The following is a 20,944-nucleotide window of genomic DNA, read 5'->3' on the forward strand; positions in this document are numbered from 1 at the left end:
CTTTTTTGTTTTATTTCTCCTTTAGTTCTAAAATAGAAGTAGGTTATTGAAAATGACGGTAGTTATAACTTAAACTATTCTACGTGTGACTTTCATTTTGTAATGTTCCGAGGATCATCGGCTTCATTCATCATATTTTTTATAATCACTTTCAAAAGCGGTGATATTTTGAGGTTTTTTGCTCATTTCGTTACGTAACGAAGCGGTTACCCTCCCATAATAAGTTACCACTTCAAAGCCTTTAATGCTGATTAGCTTACTTTCGAAACATCATATAAATGCCTAAAGTAATACAATAGTTATATAGTTATACTTATTATCTATCTGCTAACGGTTCTTTATATAATATATAAGTGATTATAAAATGCGCAGGATTGCTTAAATAACAGAGCGCATGATCACTAACAAACTATTCAGTTTGGCGATTTTTTTTGATGTGAGTGTTTGTCCATGTGTTGATAAATAAATAATCATTTATTTATTTACAGCTTAGACTTAGACCTTATTTTTTTTGCAATTGTGGCGTTCTCTAACGGTACGAACCCATATTAGACTCTCTACCTTTTTGTAACCTCCTCCTCCTCGTCCTCAATCTTATCAACAAACCACTCTTTCGTTTCCCACTTTGTGGGTAGCACGTTTACAATTCTGTTCCATTTTCTATGCATTAAAAAAAATTGTATGAAGTAACCCCTAAATAAATGTAAGTATGGGGGGAAAGTTGGCATTACTAAGTCTACGCCATGTGTTGAAAGACAGCGAATCTGTCCATCAAACGGACATTTATGTGATTATAATACAGATAACCTACGCTAATAAATTCCAACTTAAGTTATGTAACCTAATAATAAATAAATAATAATAAAAATAGTCATAATTTAAAAAAATTTGCTTTATCTGGGAGTCTAAATCAAGACCTTCAAATGGATCTCCCCCTGACCAGGTTACCACCTGATAACTAAAGAGGTATTGATGGAACTATCGAGAAAGGCTATGACCTTCATCACTATACTCTTCAATGCTATGTTACGAATAGGGTACTTCTATCATCAAGATTTATAAGGATGGTAAACTGATGACCGAAAAACATCCTACCGACCAATCAGTCGGTTCTGTCATATATCAAGTCTTAAAATGTGAGTGAGACTGGTAGGTGATAAGTGATTATCACTTGGTGAGCCATGTGCCCGTTTGCCCCTTGTTACATGAATTCATAAAAATACTTCGTTATTCTACTTAAGCAGACCGTAGAACGAGAGTGAAGCTCAAAATATGACTTCAGTAAGTCAAAACTAATCTAGTGGTGCGACACCCAAATGCCGACACTTATAATTTTGAGACTTTATAAACCTCTCAAACCGAGTGCACAACAAAATGTTTAGCAGTATTTGTTTTAATATCCTTCCCAGAAGTGAATCACTGCCGTGTTTTGCTGCAATTAATGGCTCGTTTAGAAGCACCATTAAACAATCATATCATATCTACTTCATATAGTGATATAAAACAAGATCAGAGGGTTCGACTATAGCTACGCAGTCAGCAAGTTTGAGGGCCTGTACGTACTGCCATCTCCCTCTTACAACTCGAGAGAACATCAAAAGCATGATTTTCGATAGCCCTTTCTCAAGCTATCAGCGAAAACAATTTCCTTCTCTCTCAACAAACGGTTAATTATTGCACAATAAATACATGGCCGGCGAAGCTAGTTTTTAATTTGCAAGTAATCAGGAACCATGTTTTTATTATTTTAGTCACTGTGACGTGATTTTGAGATTTTAAGATGCCCAAACTATGGATGTATATTAATTTAAAGTGGGTATCCTGACCATTGTCTGTGGAACGCCACCCTTCCAAGTTAAGACGTATAAACTAAGAATCTATACGTGATTCAGCACTACAAAAATACTGTGGCGAATTAAAGACAGTGACAGACGGACACTTTTTGTAACTCTTCTTCTATTGCGAATTGCCAGTTTTAGTAGTTCAGTCCAATAGTGTTTATTTCGCATGCATCTCATTTTGGACGTGTGGTCACCTCAGTTACTGCAATGAAATAATCCTAGTCTCATGTAAACAAAACTAGCATGTTCCAAGCCAGGACAGTACTAGCTTGTAAAACTAGCGTCGTGTAACTCGGGCGTAAATCTCACTTTGGACCGTAGACAAATGATAGATATATAGGCAAGATTTTCTGAACCAATCAGTGGTCTAATACCAGTTCCCTCATGATGTCTTCGCTACTGCGAGTGGGTTGAGACCCTAACAATTAAATAAAAGGTAAAAATAAAAGAAACCACACGATTTAGTATTTTAATGTTGTTAACATGTGGCATAACGCCATCTCATTCTAAAACTTACAATAAGAAAGAGATACTCTCACTCTTTAGGATACAAGTCTTTCAGAAATATGATCTAAACACAGCTAAGTATTGCCGTCTCCCTCTTAACTAGAAAGAGACAAAACATAGCAAAGCCATGATACATGATAGCTCTCTCATAGGAGGTGCTTTTTGTAGAAACACATTTAACTACTTAAAACAAAGAATTCAGCCATTGGCTACACATTTAACATTCAGTTAATTTTGACTTAGCCTCCTATTATTAAATAATAACTATTATAATAATAATAAAAAGCAAGAAAGTGTTACATTTAAAACAATATATAAAAGGGTAGTTCAGAATTTTAGTCCTGATTTCCAACATTTTGTAAAATTCAGTCAGTACAAATTTAAAACATGCAGTAAAAACCATGTGAATGTATTCCTCTAACTTTGAACGAATATATAAACTCATAAATGGTTCGACCGATTTGGATGAAATTTTCATGTGTTCAAGTCAACATTTACTATAGTACGGACGCGGAGCACGAAGAATTTCGTACAATGACCTTTGGGCCTACTGCCAGTGGTTAAAAACATTTTTTTTATAAGTACGAATATTAAAAACGGTAGGTTTGATTTTTATTTAGACTAAACGGCTTGATGGATTTATAAAAAGGAAAAGTTATGATTGCGACTAAGATTTGGTAAAAAAAACAGAAATACTCTTAAAAAAAACATTTAAGTTTAGTCAGAGGCATCTATTTCTAATGAACTGTCAGATGTTTCGCCAGATACGTTACTACTTATATACTATACTATAACATATTGGTGATTCAGTTTTTAGTTGTTTTATTATACATTCAAAAGATAAAGACGTGTTTCTCTAATTGATCCGCCGGCACTAGCAAAATTAAACCCGGTACTAGCAAAACTAAACCTTGCGACCTCACCATATGGTCGACTTCGAGCCACATAGAAATTGAATAACATTGTATCGAGAACCGGTTACCGCAAACAAAAGAACTGCATTCCTGAGCGATGAGATTAAAAGACATTTAAGTATTTTCGCGCCGACGAATCATTTAATTTACAAGTTTTAGTGTGAGATTTTCGACTGATACGTATGAAAAATGGCCACAGAATCCGAAAAGGCAATTAATATACTCGAAAATATAGCCCTATTCATCGAGAATGAGGAATTTTTTATACAAGAAGATTTATACTTGTGTATGTTGGGAGATTTAAGACATGTTGGCGGCAGTCGAGTCTGACAACAGTACATAATCGCCGCCAGAAGAACTGCAAAATAAGAAAGTTCACCTGCCGGCTATACATTTGCCTCTTTTTTCGGGCGAGTACGAACTCTGGCCTAGTTTTAAGGATTTGTTTTCATCACTCGTCCATAATTGTACAACACTAAGCGACGTCGAAAAACTCCATTACTTAAAAACCAGTGTGACAGGTGAAGCAGCGACTTTATTGAAGCACATTCCAGTAACCAGCGATAACTACATTCAAGCATGGGGAACGCTGAACCATCGATATGGGAACAAGCGTCTATTAGTGAATGCATTGTTGAAGCGACTTTTTGCCCAGAAGAAATGTACCAGCCAAGCCGCAACACCACTGAAATCTCTACTAGACACCACCAACGAAGTATTACAAAGTCTAGAAAATTTGGAGGTGTCGACGGAGTCTTGGGATCCAGTAATTATATTTCTGGTCGCACAGAAGTTGGACCCAGAATCCCAGAAGGAGTGGGAACAAAATTCTTACTCAGAGAACTCTCAGGATTTGTCGACCACTACTTCAAAGCTTGCCAAGGAACGAGTCCTTCACGTTATAGCCACAGAAAGACCAAAGCAAAGAAATTGTGCTTTATGTACAGATGCGCACACGTTATGCTATTGAAACGTATTCACCAAGATGTCACCAAACGAACGTAGAGAACATGTCAAAACAAACAAGCTCTGTTTCAACTGCCTCGGGGTTGGACATTCGGTGTTTAGGTGCCGTTTGCCAACATCATGCCGTGTATGTAAGAGACGTCACCACACTCTTCTACATCTATCTAACTACGGGGAGGCATCGGCTTCTCATGTTGTAGCTAATCAACCGATGTCATCCAATCAAGCAAATGTAGAAGAAAAGGAAGTTCAAGCAATGGTTGCGTCACACTATCACGCAGGGCGGAAACAGACAATTTCACTATTAGCCACTGCAATAGTAATTTTAAAGAATGAACGTGGACATACTACTACATTGAAGGCGCTAATAGACTCAGGATCTCAAGCATATTTTATAAGTGAGAAGCTTGCTGGCATTCAACTGGCAGATGAAACATATTCCGCCTCCTGTAACATTGATCTGCTGTTGGGTGTCAATGAGTATGTAAACATTATAAGGAAGGGATTAATCAAAGGTCCACCAGGTACACCATACGCACAAGATACATACCTGGGATGGATCCTTATGGGTGGAATTGACATCAAGGTCAATCATGAGCAATCCTCAACGGTCATGAAACAAGAAGTTGATATAGAAGATTTACTGAAAACAATATGGGAAGTTGATGAAGATACGAAAAGATCCGCCGGCACTAGCAAATTTAAACCCGGCACTAGCAAAACTAAATCTTGCGACCTCACCACATATATACTACTTATAACAAAACAAACCAAAGTACATGTGCACCACCGTATGTCTTTATGGTTATGACTAAAAGGTTTACAATCTCTGAATACAGCGGTCACTGCATCTGTGTGAGCGCAACGGCAATATGTTTATGCGCGAGCGACAAAGACATAAGATGAGGGGTCATTGTACGAAATTCTTCGGGCTCCGCGTCCGTACTATACCACTAAAATCCTCGAAAAAATAACCTATGAAAACTTCCAGCTGGACCGATTTTGATGAAATTTTTGTATTAAAAAGCCAGTCCGATCAGTTAAATCCACGAAAACTTAACATACAAAATCCCGGGCTGGACCGATTTTTACTATTAATACCGATATATTATAACCGATTCTTAATATAATTTTACACCTACAAATAATGTCACTTTAATATACGTTTTTCAAGATATTCCTTCAGTATAAAATATGTTTGTCTGCCTGTATGAACACTAACTCATAAACTACTAAACACATCATAGCCTAGTGGGCAGTATGAAACTTGAAGGACCTGTCAATATGATGTAACATGCTTGAGAATACTGTCTTGGAGATTAGTTTTGATGGAGACTGCGTTTCATAGAATTATGTGTAATTTAAGACCAATAGACGTTTGTTTACGTGTTTATTAACATCTTACGTCACATGGACTGGTGCGACACCATCTTACGTACGTGTTGAATAAGACATGCGTTCAGCACGTACGCAAGATGGCGTAGCAGCAGTTATATTATGAAATATACTGGCCGGTTCTTTTTAGTAAAATATAAATTTAAGCGATTACTTATTTCATTAAAAAAAATACTTTTTCTTTTTGTAATCTACCCGCATATTAATACATTTTGTGAGATAACCTCAAATTATCACATGGTTTTTACTGCAAACATATTATATACATCTATATACATGGATACAAGCTGTGATATTATAAAAATATTTGATTTACAATAATAGTCAATCTTTAATTTTGACAAAAAAAAATTTGTAAAGTAAGCTAGATCATGAGCGCTCAAGACAATTGTCGACACTTAAAAACATGTGACGCACTCGATCGTGGGCATAAACCAAAAAAGTTACGCCAAGCCAAGCAGTAAAATAAAATAAATTTGTCACGTATTTTGATACTTATAGTCAATAAAAATAAAAGAAATTTTACATATATACTATGCTAAACATCAAATCCTATTGGTAAAATTTTAACGTATCGTATGGGCAAGTGACGTATATATGGCAATTTTTCGATTTCCAATTTTTTTTACCAATTTCCTGGTCGATGATCGCCAGACATCATCTTTACTTTAATTCACCACCCAGTGTTTAAAGACTTAGAACGCTTAAAGAATCATGCATCATAAAAAGATTTTATTTTTCGTCAAATATAAAAGGGGCCAAACGGGCAGGAGGCTCACCTGATGTAAACTGACAATTCGTTTATCAAACTCTGTTAGAGCACCCATGGCGCCGTGAACATGTTTAAATGCGTTTAATGAAATGCCCGCATTCGTAGCCAAGAAGAAGCATATTATACTACAGCTTTAGTTTATGGCATTCTAGAACATCCGAACTGTCAAAATCCGAGTCCGCTCTAGAATGTACGTAATTGTTCGAAAACCCGTTTTCAAAGTGTCAACCCATTCGAAATTCGAACAGCAAACCAAATAGAATTCAACGTTCGAAATTCGAAACCCAACAACAGCTACGCTAAACCCGTTTACAAAATGTTAGTACCGAGTTCAAGCTCCAATTTGAAATTCAAACTGAAAATGATTAAATAACAAATAAATTTCGAATTGGCGCCAACGGTGTTCTATAACGTGTCTCGCTAGAACTATGAGAAATTCGAATGAAACAAAACCGTTACACTAGTGAGGTCCATGTGTTGTTGAGGAACGTCGACACACGTAGCGCTAGCGTCACCTTCCTCGTGACGTCACTGCCGGTATGACGTCACTGCCGATATGACGTCACTTTGTGACTGTGACGTAACTTCACTGGTCCATTTCCGTTTTCGGTGACCTGCGGAATACGATAGTGAGCGCGCAGCCGTGTGTCGGTGTTCCTAACAAGGCAGGGAACAACGCAAGGTATTTCCAAAAACCAGCAATCTAGACTTTAGAGATTTTTTTTAATAAACTAAATTCGATATAGGTTCATCCTAGGTTCAATTCTAGTAAAAAAGGAAAAACGGCAATGAAATGGAGGCGCGTTATGTAGACCACATAACGCGCCGACTAACTTTACGTCACTTTAAAAATTATTGATATCATTAGTATAACCCAAGCGAATTTCTTAATTTTTGGAAATACCTTCGATATGTTACTGTGTGGGTACATGACGGTGTTGATTAGTGAGAAATGACCACCCAATAAAGCTCCGATTAAAACTGGCCATAACTTGCGCCTGTACTCTATAAATTCTAATAGCGATCTCGACTAGGAATTCCAAAGAATTATGACGTCATCGAAAACAGCAAAATTTAAATCGGAATCGCTATTCAAAGTTTACAGAGTAACAGTGCAATCTAAAAACTGGCTATTAAAAAAAATAACTGGCCATTAATAAAAAAGTACTGGCCACATAAAAAAATAACCAAAACTAACCAATGATAAAGTTATAACTGGCCACGGACAAAAAGTAAAACCTGGCCACAAGAAAAACCAAAAATTTTCGAATAAAAAAAAAGTTAAAACGGGCCAGAAATAATCAGATCTTTCCCGTCACCAAGCAAAGGGGGTTGAGTATTATGTAAAGTCCCATATAAATCATTTCATTGAAACAATTATCGCCCAAGGAAACGGATACACAGCTGCGCGCAAGCTTACATTATTCACAGTGGTAAAGCAACAATTAAAATCACACATGCTTTAAAAAACCGATAATATCGTTTTACAAAATGCTGTTCCGTTATGTTTTTTTTTACCGAAACATGTATTTAAATTTTAAAAATATACGCCATAACAAGACAGCATTTAAATGTTACAGATTATGTCAAAATTTAATACATTTATGACGTGTCAGGTAAATGAAATTCAAATAACCTTCCTAAAATTACAATTTTAATAAAAAAATATATGTACAAGTAATCTCTGTATAACAATTTAAGTACTTGAGCCTTTCCAAAGTCACGTTGAAAAGGCCACACTCCGAAACAATTACAGATGAGAACCAAACGTTAAACGCATATTCTATCTATGACAATAAACGAAAGGAAAATTTAAGTGCGACAGAAATGAGGGTAGCCTTAAAAAAATAAATTTAGATAGCCACCCATAAAACGTGATCGGCATACAAAAATGCAGTCATTAACATGTCGACAAAAAAAAATCTACCCTCATTTTAGCAACAAAAAATCTACCCTTTTTAAAAATCAAAGGTTTGTAGTCAAACCAATGCGAATAATTCATTGAAACCGAATGGTCCCCTTATATAAAACTTAAAACTAAGCACTTTGATCTATAAAAACTCTCAGAAGAAATTTCATTCAACTAAACTAGCTAAAATTGTATAACAATTTAATTCGTTTATTCGTAATGGTAACAAAACAATGGCACTCAACGCATACGAAGTCTCATGGTTGAGGTTGTCGCTGGGCATGCTTGAGGGTGTCACATGACAGCCACAGATTAGTAACGATAACATGTTCTTGTAAATAATGTCTTCTAAAAACATTCTTGCAGTTGGAGACTGTATCCAAGTATACATAAATGTATTTTAAGAATGACAGTTAACACGTTAGCTCATCTGTCACTATTAAATGACAATTAAAAGACAAGCTGTCAGGCGACTTAAACATTTCCCGCGACCAACTTAGAGCTACCATAGATAACGTTAATAGACCCTATACATAAAAATTACAAATATTATATATGTATATAAAATAAAATATATTAAATAGAACCATTTCGTAATGTATGATAGATTCCATGTTTATTGTTAAAACTGAGTCTGGCCTGACGCTTCAAAGCCCCTAAACCTCTGTCAAATAGTAAAACAATTCATAGACGACTTATAAACCCTGTTCTGTTGAGCAATACGATAATAAATCATTCCTTTCTAATAATTATCAGGTACAAATAACTCTAAAAAAATCAATCATTTTACTTTTTGCCTAACAAGTATCTTAGATTATATCGTCTAACACACAATATATGAGACTTATAAACGTCTCTGTCAAGAGTTTAAAACTTTATATTAATAAAGACGCAAAGTAAAAATCTGTTTATATTTTACCGCTATATAACAATGCAAAATAATTATTAGTCAGGACTTAAAATCTATTTACAATAAAGATATATAATATACGAATATTAAAACGATTTTTAAGGAATGTTCATTTTATAAAATTTACTTAGAGCCGTCCATTATAATATTATTTAAAATACCGGCAGTATCGCGTATTCAATAATATTACGGAAATTTTCAATCAATTTAGGTTACCATGGCAACAAGGGATCTACTTTGGCCTTGGAATTAGTAAGCATGGCATCGAAAAAGGGTAAGTTTTGGTAGTAATAGGCAAGTAGGGTGGCTTTTAATAGGGAGCGAGTGTTCTATAGACAAGTATATAATGAGAGAGGGATAGGGAGAGTAATTTTAATGGACGACTCTGTTTTAATACTAAGACAACAAGCAACATTTATAAATACTATGTAAAACTTTCAAAATCTATTATTTATATAATAATAAAGATATATAAAAAATAATATATAACATTATTTAGAAAAATAGATTTTTTAAAACAGTTTTTTAATAAAAAAATGTAAAACATACAAAATAAATACCTATAAAAATAACTCATTTGTCGGTTTTTCACTTTATACGATCGAGAATTAAACCAATTTGAGTATCAAATAAAAAAAAATTAAAAAATATACATGTATCGAATAATTTAAAATATATATTTTTTCCGTCTAAAATTCACAAATATTATTTCTTAATAAATATTTTTCCGTCTGCAAATGGTTCTAATATATTAGTCATGAAATATTTTTATTTAATTTTTTTGTCTGACCATATACCATTTTTGTCATACCATTTCATTTTAAATACCTAGGTATATATTAAAATATATATTTGTTTGTGTAAAAATATAAAAACGTTAGTCAAATTGGCTTCAGGGCTCCGGCGGCGGCGGCGGCACGGGCGGCGGCGGCATCGCAGGCAGCGGTGGATTTTGATACATTGGGTTATAGAAGAACTCCATGCCGTAGTAGAAAGGCGGCGGCTGAACCATGTAGTAGGGCAGCGGCTGAAAATAATTGCCTACCTTAAACTGCTTGGGAAACTTCGGCGGCGGCGCTCCATCCATATTCGGTCTCTTCCTGGAGTTCTCCAGGACGTCCTTGGAGATTTTGATCTTCAACCCCGGCGGGGGAATGGTTATCCTCTCCTTGGGGATCTTGATCTTTAGCCCGGGGGACGAAGACCGCGGTATCATTATCCTCAACCCTTCCTCGGGGCTCTTCTTCCGCTCCTTCTTCTGTTTCTTGCTGCTTTTGTGTTTCTCCTTCTTCTTCTTTTCTTTCTTGTGTTTCTCCTTCTCGGGCGTCTCCGTCTGGACGGTGATCGGCGCAGGCTTAGCGAGGCTCTCCTTCAGGAGGTTAGAGACCAGCGTCGGGTCGGTCTCAATGCCGTTCCGGATTTCAGGTTTCTCTTTTTCCGGTTTCTTTCTATCGTCCAATTTCTTAACTACAGGTACTAGTTCTGGCTCGGTTTTTTTCGGGGATATAGGAGAGAGGATGGCAGGGGGCTGCATCTCGCGGATGGCGGACGCCGAGTCTGGGCGCTTTTTGGGGCTCTGGGGTTTTTCGGGGGGACGGTTGGGTTTCGGGAACATTTGAGGAGGTCTTTTGGGCTGGGCGGCCGTGGCCGGTGGGGTGATGTTCTCCGGGGAGAACAGCGATGGGGGGCGCGTTCTTTGTGGAATTTCAAGTTGCAGGGGATTGAGTATTGGAGGATTAGGCGGGGCAATGAGGGGGTTCGGTGGATTCAATAATGGATTGGGGGGTCGATGCCTCTCGTGGGGAGGTTTTTCGGGAGGAGGTTTGTGGTGTGGTGGCTTGTGAGCCCAAATGTGAGGTTTGGTAGGGGGTCTGTGAGGCTGTGGGGGCTGATTGGTGGGCCTTGGGCCAGCGCGTAAGGCCTGTTGGCGTCTCTCTCTCTCCTCCCTCTCTTTCTTCTCTCTGTACAAATTGAAATCAATCTTCTGTGGTTGCGGCTGTGAGGTCGCCGGCACATAGCCTCCGGGCATTTGTTGGCGGCGCCTTTCGCGTTCATACTCTGAATAAGAATTTTAGGATTCAAAGGCCGTCACAAAATAGGCATAAGCCAAGATTGGCGATCTAAGCTAAGTTAAGCGTGGCTTTTATCTGGAGTAAAGCCAGAAGCTTCAGAACTAATTAGCGTACACATTTATTAAACTAATTATTATTATGCGAGTAAATAATATAATTTTATTCTCTCTAGTTGATGATCCTTAGAATATGTAAAAGAGAAAAAAACAATATCTTCAGAATAATCAAAACAGAGAAAAATAATAAAAATTTTGGATACTTGGAAAAAAAAAATATTTTATTTTTACTGGCAATGCACTCGTGTATTTACCGATGTCGTGGTAGTGGAAAGACTACAATGTCGGACTATATTATTATATATATCTATATATATATATATATATATATATATATACATATATATATTCGGTATGATAAAACTTTTATTTTACTTATTTAAAATAATTTTTTAATCAGTCAGGAATTTTTAGTTTGAATATTTATTTCTTCAGAAAACACAAATTAAAATACAATCTATAATATTGTTCAACATTTTTTTGTTCTATAATCAAGTTTACACAGTGCAAATGATGACAAATGTTTTATGGATATTTTTTTCACATCTTGCTTTATATTATTGCATTTCTATTGGAGATCCCTATTTTGAAAATGTTATATATATAGCCTATTTCAGTCAGTTAAGCAGCGGATGGTGAATGAATTTTTGACATCGGTCCAGTAGTTTTTGTTTCAAAACATTACAAACTGCTCAGTTTCTGAACACTGACTCTCCTCTGCCCAGGTCTGACAGTCGCAAGCGCATTAGGCCTCTCACTGTAATGTAAGGTACCCCACATTTAATTTTTTTTTAATGCATACCTTTATCAAAGCATTTGTCGATTTCATCGCTCGTAGTAGACCCGAGCGCGTATTCCTTTTTCCTATCAAACGGAGACACCACGCTGGGATGAGGTGGGTTCGGTGAACTTCCGCCTGGAATTTATTAATCACATTATTATAGTAATAAATTATTATATGTATTTATAATTTTAAAAAGCTTGTGGCAGTGCAACCCTTTTAGGTCTCAGCCTTAGATTTCTGTATCTATTTAATGATATAAGCCCCAACCCAATAATTAATCCACAATCTCAATTAATTATCAATCAGACCGTGACAGTCGATCGATTCTCCTATGTAATATCAATCCGTGGATTTGTTATTGGCATATTTTAATCAATATTTGATATAAGATCTGTATTTTAGACAATCAAAAATGGATTGAGATAGGTTACTGTTAACTATAAAAACAATAACTCACTGGTGTTGGACATGGTCATCATCTTCTTTTTCAGTCTAGAAGGACACTTGTCGAATATGTGAAGGAATTCAGACGTGAGCCGTTCTAGAAGATCAGCTGTTACCGTTTTATCCACATAGGAGAACCAGTGCCTGCCCTCATGCGACTGCGGGATCTGGAAATTGTCGGTAACGTAATAAAAATGGCTTATTTTCGACGCTATTTTCGGTAACTTAAAATGACTAAACAGCGCAAGTTTCGGTAACTTATAAAAAAAAGGCTAAAAGCTATATTTAGTAACTTATTAAAAATGGCTATAGAAAGCTTTTTTGGAGTACTTCGGTACTTGATAACAGTTTAGTACCGAAAGTTAACTAATTAAAATCTGACGAAAATAGTAAATACATATCTTTGACATATTTGACAACCACTAAGACTGAATTGAGACTTGAGATAACGAGTCATTAAAAAATACCATAATTCTTAAAAAGACAGCAACACACTCCAAGGCCTTTGGCATTTACTGTCCATGAGCGGTAGGTCTTTCCGAAGCAATTCAACTTAGAGTTCTTCAAAGGCCAATTCCTAAGAGGGATTATGTCCTTTCGGCTTTGTCCATATCACTGAACATTAGGTTGCATTAACCTCCTCCATGTAATACAAAAATATATTACCTGCCAATTGCTCCACTTGGAGGCCAAATGTATACAAAAGCACGCGACCACCGTAGGCTTGTACTGCAGGCACATTGTAGTCAGGTGGAGACTGTTAGATGCCATGAAGTATGAGGTTTGGGCCAAATCCTTCGGTGCTGGAATATGTAAATGGTAATTAATTATGGGTTTTTCATGGGTGTCTGGAGTATGGGCAATCTCAATGTCATTTTCTTATCGTTTTTACACACACCCCGTAAACTTAGCATCTGGTATGTTACACCTTGTTGTACCACACAGGACAAACGGGACATCAGGGCACAATACACCCTGCAGTGACTTAACGCCTGTTTTTGGGTATTTAATACCCGGTCCGCAGTTTATGAGTACCTTTTACTTTAAGGCCCTGGGTGTGTGATAAAATAAATGGTGTACTATGAAATAATAGCTTGCACCCTAGATGATCATGTGATTGCCTTTTTTTTACAATATAAAGGACACCCTTTAAAAAATTGTATAAATGAGAAATGATTCTTATTAATAGCAGCAAAAATATTTCTAACATAAGCAAAAGGTCCTAGGAGGCTCGGTGTACCGTCAAATCAAGTCGAATCCAGAATGTGCTAATCTAGTTTACAAATTATGAATGAAATACAGAAAACTTATCTATCGACGTGTCTGCTTAATCTTGTAGATTTTAGTTTACAATTAAAATACCCTCACTTTGAAGTTTTATAAATGGGATGAATTATGGTCTTAAAACTACATATATTTTACATACCTTCTCTATGTCAGCAATGACGTAGTGACCCCATTTGATATGACTTCCATTTAAATGAAAAGACAAACCTGTTCGATCACGAAGACCTTTTTCTCCATTTCATAAAAAGCATAGACAATTCATCTGACTTATGCCTTAGATAGCTAATTAACTACACTATATTTTTATCATTACTTAAATTGACTATATAAATATAAATCTGTACAACATTTTAGGTTCTACAGCATTTAATTCTACTCTAACCCAACCACCCATTCGTGCACACGCCCAATGGAAGTCAATTGTCAAATGTCACGTGTCAACTGTCAAACACGTCATCGCTCACCTTTGACAAGGTGACATGTCCGTACGACGTGCGTGTGTGGGTGGTCGATTGCCACATCGAAACCCAGTGTTTGCAATAGGACATTCTCGTTAAATACTAAGTCTTGGGCCTGGAAGAAAACATTTCATATATGAATGGTAATCATATATGAATGATATTGAAAGTCAAAATCAAAACTCATTTATTCATATTGGTAACACAATGTACGATTATGAACGTCAAAAAAGAAATATACATTGAATGCTTCTAATTTTACATTTACTGCCAGTTCTCAAATCAAGGATTCAGATGAATGACAATCTCTTTGTGGTCATTTCTCTTAGGCAAGTAGGTGATCAGCCTTCTGGGCCTGATTTTTAGATCTAATTAATGAGAGATATATACATAGTGCTAACTCTATGTAACGTCCCTCGAACGAACAGCAAAAGCGATACAACGAAAAGCGGCCAAATCAATGAATTGGTTGTTTTAGCTTGTCTACCATACAATGATACACTCTAGCACAGCATTCTAACTAAATAACGATAACAATTAAATAATAAAGTCGCTAGGTAGCAAAATCGCAAGATCGCAAATATCAATAAAATGAGAAAATAAATACAACAAAAGACATCATACAAAATTAACAGACTATGCAACAGCTTTCAAATAAGACTTTTATGTACATAAATACTAACACTACTCTGAAATAGATAATAATAAACTTATTCTTTTTCTAATTCTGAATTTTTTTCTTTTCATTTACTCCAGTATATATATAAATTAAATATAACAGGGTAAATAGATATATATGTATGTTATAATGGCCCGAAGGAAGCTTAATTGAGCCGGTATAGTGGAAGGTGAACAGTACCTCTGGACCAACAGGACCTGCTGTAGCTTAAAGTAATTGGGAGGTGGCACAGGACACAGGGAGCTGGAAGTTTATAATTTGGAAGGCTAAAACACTGTTTGGGTCGCAAAGCCAGCGGAGTGAGAATACAACTATTGCCGGGTCAGATAGCATTATAAATAAGTGAACTCATCTCACCTGTTCCTGGTACTGCTCCGAGCTGGTGAGGGTATTAACACCCTCACCCCTGTGGAGGCAGACATGTGCTACCTTTATTACATATTCTAACTTCCTTGGTTGCTCTTCCACCTGGAATTGAGAATGTCTTAAATGAATAACATATTGTATTAATTACTGGTTGCCACGGCGAACTTCGTTTTGCTTTAGTGGTTTCTTTTCAAAACCATACTTAAGTTCTAGAAATATTTTTAAAATGAACTTGAATTGTTTCAGCGGTTTTCGAGTTTTGGGCTTAGGAACACATTATGCAATTTTATTTATGTAGATTCTGTGACCAGAGCTTTTACTCTACTTTTACCATGCAAAAGGGATCCGGATTTCATTGAGTTTTTCTTCTGTTCCAAGATTCCACAGATATTGAGTTAACTACAAAGAATTAACAAAAAATAACAATAAAGAAGAAGAAAGAAGTTACAAGGGTTTTGTTCAATAACTATAAAAACTTTGATTCATTTCTTATGGTTACAGATCACACAGACCCCAACATCTAACTGCATTATGTATGAACAGAACAGCTTCTTTCTTCCTCTTTCAGTCTGTATTTCTCAATAAGTCTCTTTTCATCAAGGGAGTGAAAGTGTATACTTACTATACTATTGTTAACTCAAATGAATTACCTTTGCTGCCAGGAATAATGCAGCAGCCGCTATGGCATTCCTGTGAAACTGTGTGAATGAATGAAATGCATAGAAGCGATGCATATACACTATTGCTGTATTGATACATAATTGAGAACTGTTTTATTGTTGAGGAATTTTTTTGTAAATCATACATATATTTAAAAATAACACTATCTATAAGTATATGTATTTATAAAAACTATCAGTAAATCATTACATTTTTTCCGCTTACATTGCAAACGCAGGCTATAAATAATTTATGTGATATAATTAGTAACCTTGCCTTAAAAAAGAACATCTTGAAATGCTTTGAAGATTATTTTCACTTGTGGGTGTGGTCCATATAAATACAACTGTTTAATAAAGTCTTGTGGCTTGTAATATTATTATTATTCATTGGACTGACTGAAATAGAGCACACTGCCTATGTTACATAATCAAAAGAGAAATTCAGAATTCAAATAGAATGCATGAACTAAAAAGTGAAAGTTGCAAAAAAAATAAGGTCAAAGCCTGAGAAATGACTACAACACTTTCATATAGGCTTATTTTAAGAACTTAAAGTGCTCTAAATTACACACACACACACACACACATATATATATATACCCGATTTATCTAGTTGGGAAATAGTAAATATGTATTTTATAAGATTTGAGACATTGTGACTTGGTTTCTATATATATTTTTGCCATGAAAAGTTTATATTAACTTATGTAAGAGCAAAATTTAAACATATTTTTACTTTTTTATTCATGTAGGTAACATAATGTACACTTATGATCGTCAAAAAAAGGAATATACATTTTACTAATAAAGAATAATAAAAATAATAAAAAAACAAAGATTTGTCCTTTATCAGCAGGAGGTTGAAATAGAAGCACGCACTTACATACTCATGGGAACAACACGCAAATACGTAGTAGAAGTCTAGAAACAATCAATATCACCCCGCATACACCAGCCATCGGCCCCCTCGCCATTTTAGGGAGAGAGACAACCCGACGCACGGGCGCCGCGATAGTACAACAATACTTCAAGAAATAAACTAATGAAGTAATTAAATTTAGTTAGTAAAAAATTTAAAAAAGCAAATTTCAGCACTTTTTTAACCTAATATTCAATACTTAATAGACATTTTTAGATTTTCTGTGTTTCTCAACTTCGCTCTTAACACTCTTAAATCGCTGTAATTAAATTAATAAAATGTTAATAAGGATTAGTGTGTTTTAAAAGATATTGTCACTCGTAGGCCAGTTTCGTCGTCATTTCTTTTATAATTTTGTGATATTCCTAAAATCACTACGTGTAAAGAAAAAAAATCTTTTCCGCCATATTGGTTATATTATTTTTTAATAACATCTATGACGTTAATAATTACGTATGTATACGGTTTTACTTACTATCTGAAATTCTTATGTTGTAATGTATTGTTTTCTATTTTCTTTATGTATTAACAACATTTTGCTTATATTATTTTTACTTTAACTTTCAATTTTATCAAACGTTCATGAAATGCCGTCTCAATCAGTGAATATATTAAGAAGTATGATAAACTTTTTCCATTCATTCGTGTTTTACTGCCAAAACAAAACAGTTGTATCATAATAACTTCGCATTAATATTTAATCATAAATGCGATCTCAGGACCGTTCAAATTAAAAAATACAGGCTCATGAATTAAAAATAAGCATTTTATTTTGTACTATTTCGTGACAAAGTAAGTATTAGATAATAATCGTTTGTTTACTAATTAATAGATTAATTTAACAGCTGTACAGGATATCAATGAGTAAAATAAATATGGAATCACTATATGTTGCTAAACATTTAAGGCGTCTTGGTAGGGGTTCACGGGTTACTTCACAGCGCTATAAAAATATAGTTTCAGTGGAATTACTTTTGTGTTCAAAACCTTATCTTTAGAGTCAGTCTACTCAGAAAATAATAGAAGCCAGGTATGTGAATTAAATCCATCTTGGGCGTTTACATATAATTACCTATCTACCAATTCTTAAAAGGCCGGCAACGCACTCGCGAGCCCTCTGGCATTGAGTGTCCATGGTATCACTTAACATGAGGTGAGCCTCCAGCCCGTTTACCCCTGTACTATAAAAAAATTATTAAAGCATTACCTATATTGTCTCCATTATATCACATATATTTATTAATATGTTCTCATAGAATTTACTGGCCCATTGTACTAATAATATATAATAGATTGTGTGTATATGTTATTATTATATATAAATAAGTAGGGTTGTAATTTTCATAAATGATTGCCCATGACTCATGATAGGGTTGCACAAAGGTGCAAGCAGTGGTGTGGACAACAGTTTTTATGGTCAATCCGTTTTTGCCTTATGCATGAAGATTTTTGTATACAAGACATGCCTCAAAATGTTTAAACAAAGATTGAAGTAAACATTGACTAAACTGCTTTATAAATGGATAAAATTAATTGTATTACTTAATCACATTTTTTAAATGATTGCATGAAAACACCATATATCTCACAAGGAATACTATTATATTTTTAGTGCCAAGTCCATCTACGCGTAACCGAAAAATGTGACGGTAACTTTTTTTCCAATGCCGATAAAGAAGAAATTCACTTCAAGAATAATCAAATGAATGTAAAAATGTTAAATGATTGTCATTTTCAAAACATTTTCTCTAGTTTATAAAAAAGCTAGGTAGTATTATAATAAATTGAATGGTCATGAGCAGGTAGACAGACTACCTTTTCATTGTAATAAGCAGGTAATTAACCTGACAAAGAATTATACAAAAATTTTAAGTTATCCAGGTATATTTTAAGGGGGGTTATTATCAGACTAAGTATGTACAGTGCTTGTTTGTATGCTTTTTAACAAAATAACATAACAATCAAACAAATTTCATCCATCTAAGGTAAAAATATTTTGTCTGGTACATAAACTCAAACGGCAGGACCACTATTATAAAAATTCTGCAAACAATATATAACTGCAAGATCCCCAACATACATTAGCTGGCCTCATGCGTATCCACGGCCAAAAGCCTAGAACACACCAAACCTATATTACAGCTCAAATGATTGTCATAATGTAAATTTAGACAAAATGGAAAATTTTGACCTGAAATTGTTTCTAGCTTCTAAATATTTGCCAAACTATGAACAGAAGATAAAAAGGAATCCCTAAAGCACTATAAACTTTAAGATGCAAAGTGCATAATGAAGTGTAAAATGTTATGGTTTTTATATTAAGGACTTATTTATATTAAGTATATTATTACTAATTGACTTATTTATGCTATATTACAGGGACTTAGACTTAGGAAAATTAGTATTTGAATAATAAATAAATTCAGAAATAGATTGTCAAAACTTGGGAGAAACTAAAAGGCAAAAATTTCTGTTAACTTTTTTAATATTTGGAGACAAAATATTAAATTTTGTCATTTTAATTTCAGTTGCTGTTCTTTATAAAAAGTTCGCATTTGCTAAAGCAAGCTTAAGGTTCAGACGGCTTCAAATTTATTTTAATGTATGTATGTACCCATTATTCTTCTTTGATTTGTATTCGAGACTCAAAGTTAGCATATATTAATAATTCATATTTTGATGTCCTTATATTTAATGTTATTTCAGATTTTTATGTGAAATTAATTACTACTATTAAACTATCCCAAAACTAAAATTCTTATTACTACTCATAAAACATATCTGTATTTTTTTCAGAATTTTCAATAAATATCTAGTCAGTGATTTTGTTGGTGTACAATTCTTTAGTTCATATGAAATTGTCTATGATAAAAAGCAAGAGGAGTATTTAAATCAAGCGCTTGATTAGGCTTTCTAACTTCAGATATTTCATTGTTTGTATATAACCTTTCTAAAGGTATGTAACTGGATAGCATGTTTGTAGATTAAATTTAAAGAAACTGTATAGCTTGTTTATACTTCAGATCAAGGAGCATGTTATGATCATAGATTGCCCAGATAAACATAGCAATTTCAATGGAAAGTCACATAGTGGGCAGACAAAGGCGCTAGAGCTGGTATCAATATTAAGTTTCAATGTTTATATGCTATCGTTATCGTAATACGCGTGACATTGACAATTCTTGGAATGCATTTATTTTGCGTGGTACGCCTTAAAAAACACAATAACACGTGTTTCATGGAAAATGGTTTACTGCGTAGATAAGAGATCTTTAATTTGAGCCAGACTATACGTCATCTCGCATGCGCGTCCTTACTCATACGATGGTCAACCAAGGTGCACTGACCTAAAAAATAGCATGTCTCATGTTTTATATGCCTTTTTGTACATATAAGATCAATAGTAATATTGAGGAAAATCGATATTAGGTTTATCTTATTCAAAATATTAACCATACTTACGGGAAATCCCAGATATTTTAAGCGAAAGTGACTTACTGACGCCGTTAGCTTCACGAATGTTCGTCGTGGTTTTTTCACAAAAACATCACAAGTGCACTTTTATATCGAATATTATATGATTTTAACCCGAAATAACGCTGTTTCCGTAAAAAAGACATTGTTTAAAGACACTTTAGCACATTTCAGCCCACATGACTCGACAAAAACATTGAAATTTACTCATTGAAAAGGATACACTTGTAGCCTCTGGCCCATATCCTGGATTAGATTTGCGGCCTGCTGCCGATAGGCAAGCTCTTTATCTCCATCTAAGCCGCATTTTCTGCTTGCAGAGTTCATTAGTTGTTCTTTTGAAAAATACCATTTTTCTTGTGCACCAGCCATTGAACGGTTCTTCCAATGACTGCGTATGAAGCAGCACGATAGGGAGTTCTTTCCCGTCTGTATGCGTTAGTGGGAAAGGGACAGCGCTATGACAGCGACAAACGGACGTAGAACTCGTTAACATTTGAGTGATTTATAAAATAGAATACGGCATTTT

At 34.9% G+C, this 20,944-nt stretch overlaps 1 protein-coding gene across 2 annotated transcripts; it reads right to left on the minus strand.

The window, feature by feature from the left end:
- Positions 1-2,296: 2,296 nt before the first annotated feature.
- On the minus strand, positions 2,297-20,826 carry LOC110992649 (cyclin-T). 2 transcript variants are annotated; one of them, XM_022258553.2, is made up of 9 exons: positions 20,639-20,826; positions 16,011-16,128; positions 15,352-15,462; positions 14,322-14,430; positions 13,237-13,373; positions 12,584-12,737; positions 12,145-12,258; positions 10,260-11,272; positions 2,297-7,009 (listed from the first exon to the last, which is right to left on the minus strand). In XM_022258553.2, the coding sequence occupies exons 1-9, from the start codon at positions 20,785-20,787 to the stop codon at positions 6,941-6,943; spliced, it is 1,974 nt and encodes a 657-aa protein (XP_022114245.1). In that variant the 5' UTR covers positions 20,788-20,826; the 3' UTR covers positions 2,297-6,940. The 2 variants fall into 2 exon arrangements, with proteins under 2 accessions (XP_022114245.1, XP_022114244.1); XM_022258552.2 differs by lacking the exon at positions 2,297-7,009 and having other exon boundaries at positions 9,887-11,272.
- Positions 20,827-20,944: the final 118 nt, after the last annotated feature.

Source organism: Pieris rapae, chromosome Z, assembly GCF_905147795.1.
Source record: "Pieris rapae chromosome Z, ilPieRapa1.1, whole genome shotgun sequence".
In the NCBI taxonomy this organism is placed as follows: Eukaryota; Metazoa; Arthropoda; class Insecta; order Lepidoptera; family Pieridae; genus Pieris; species Pieris rapae.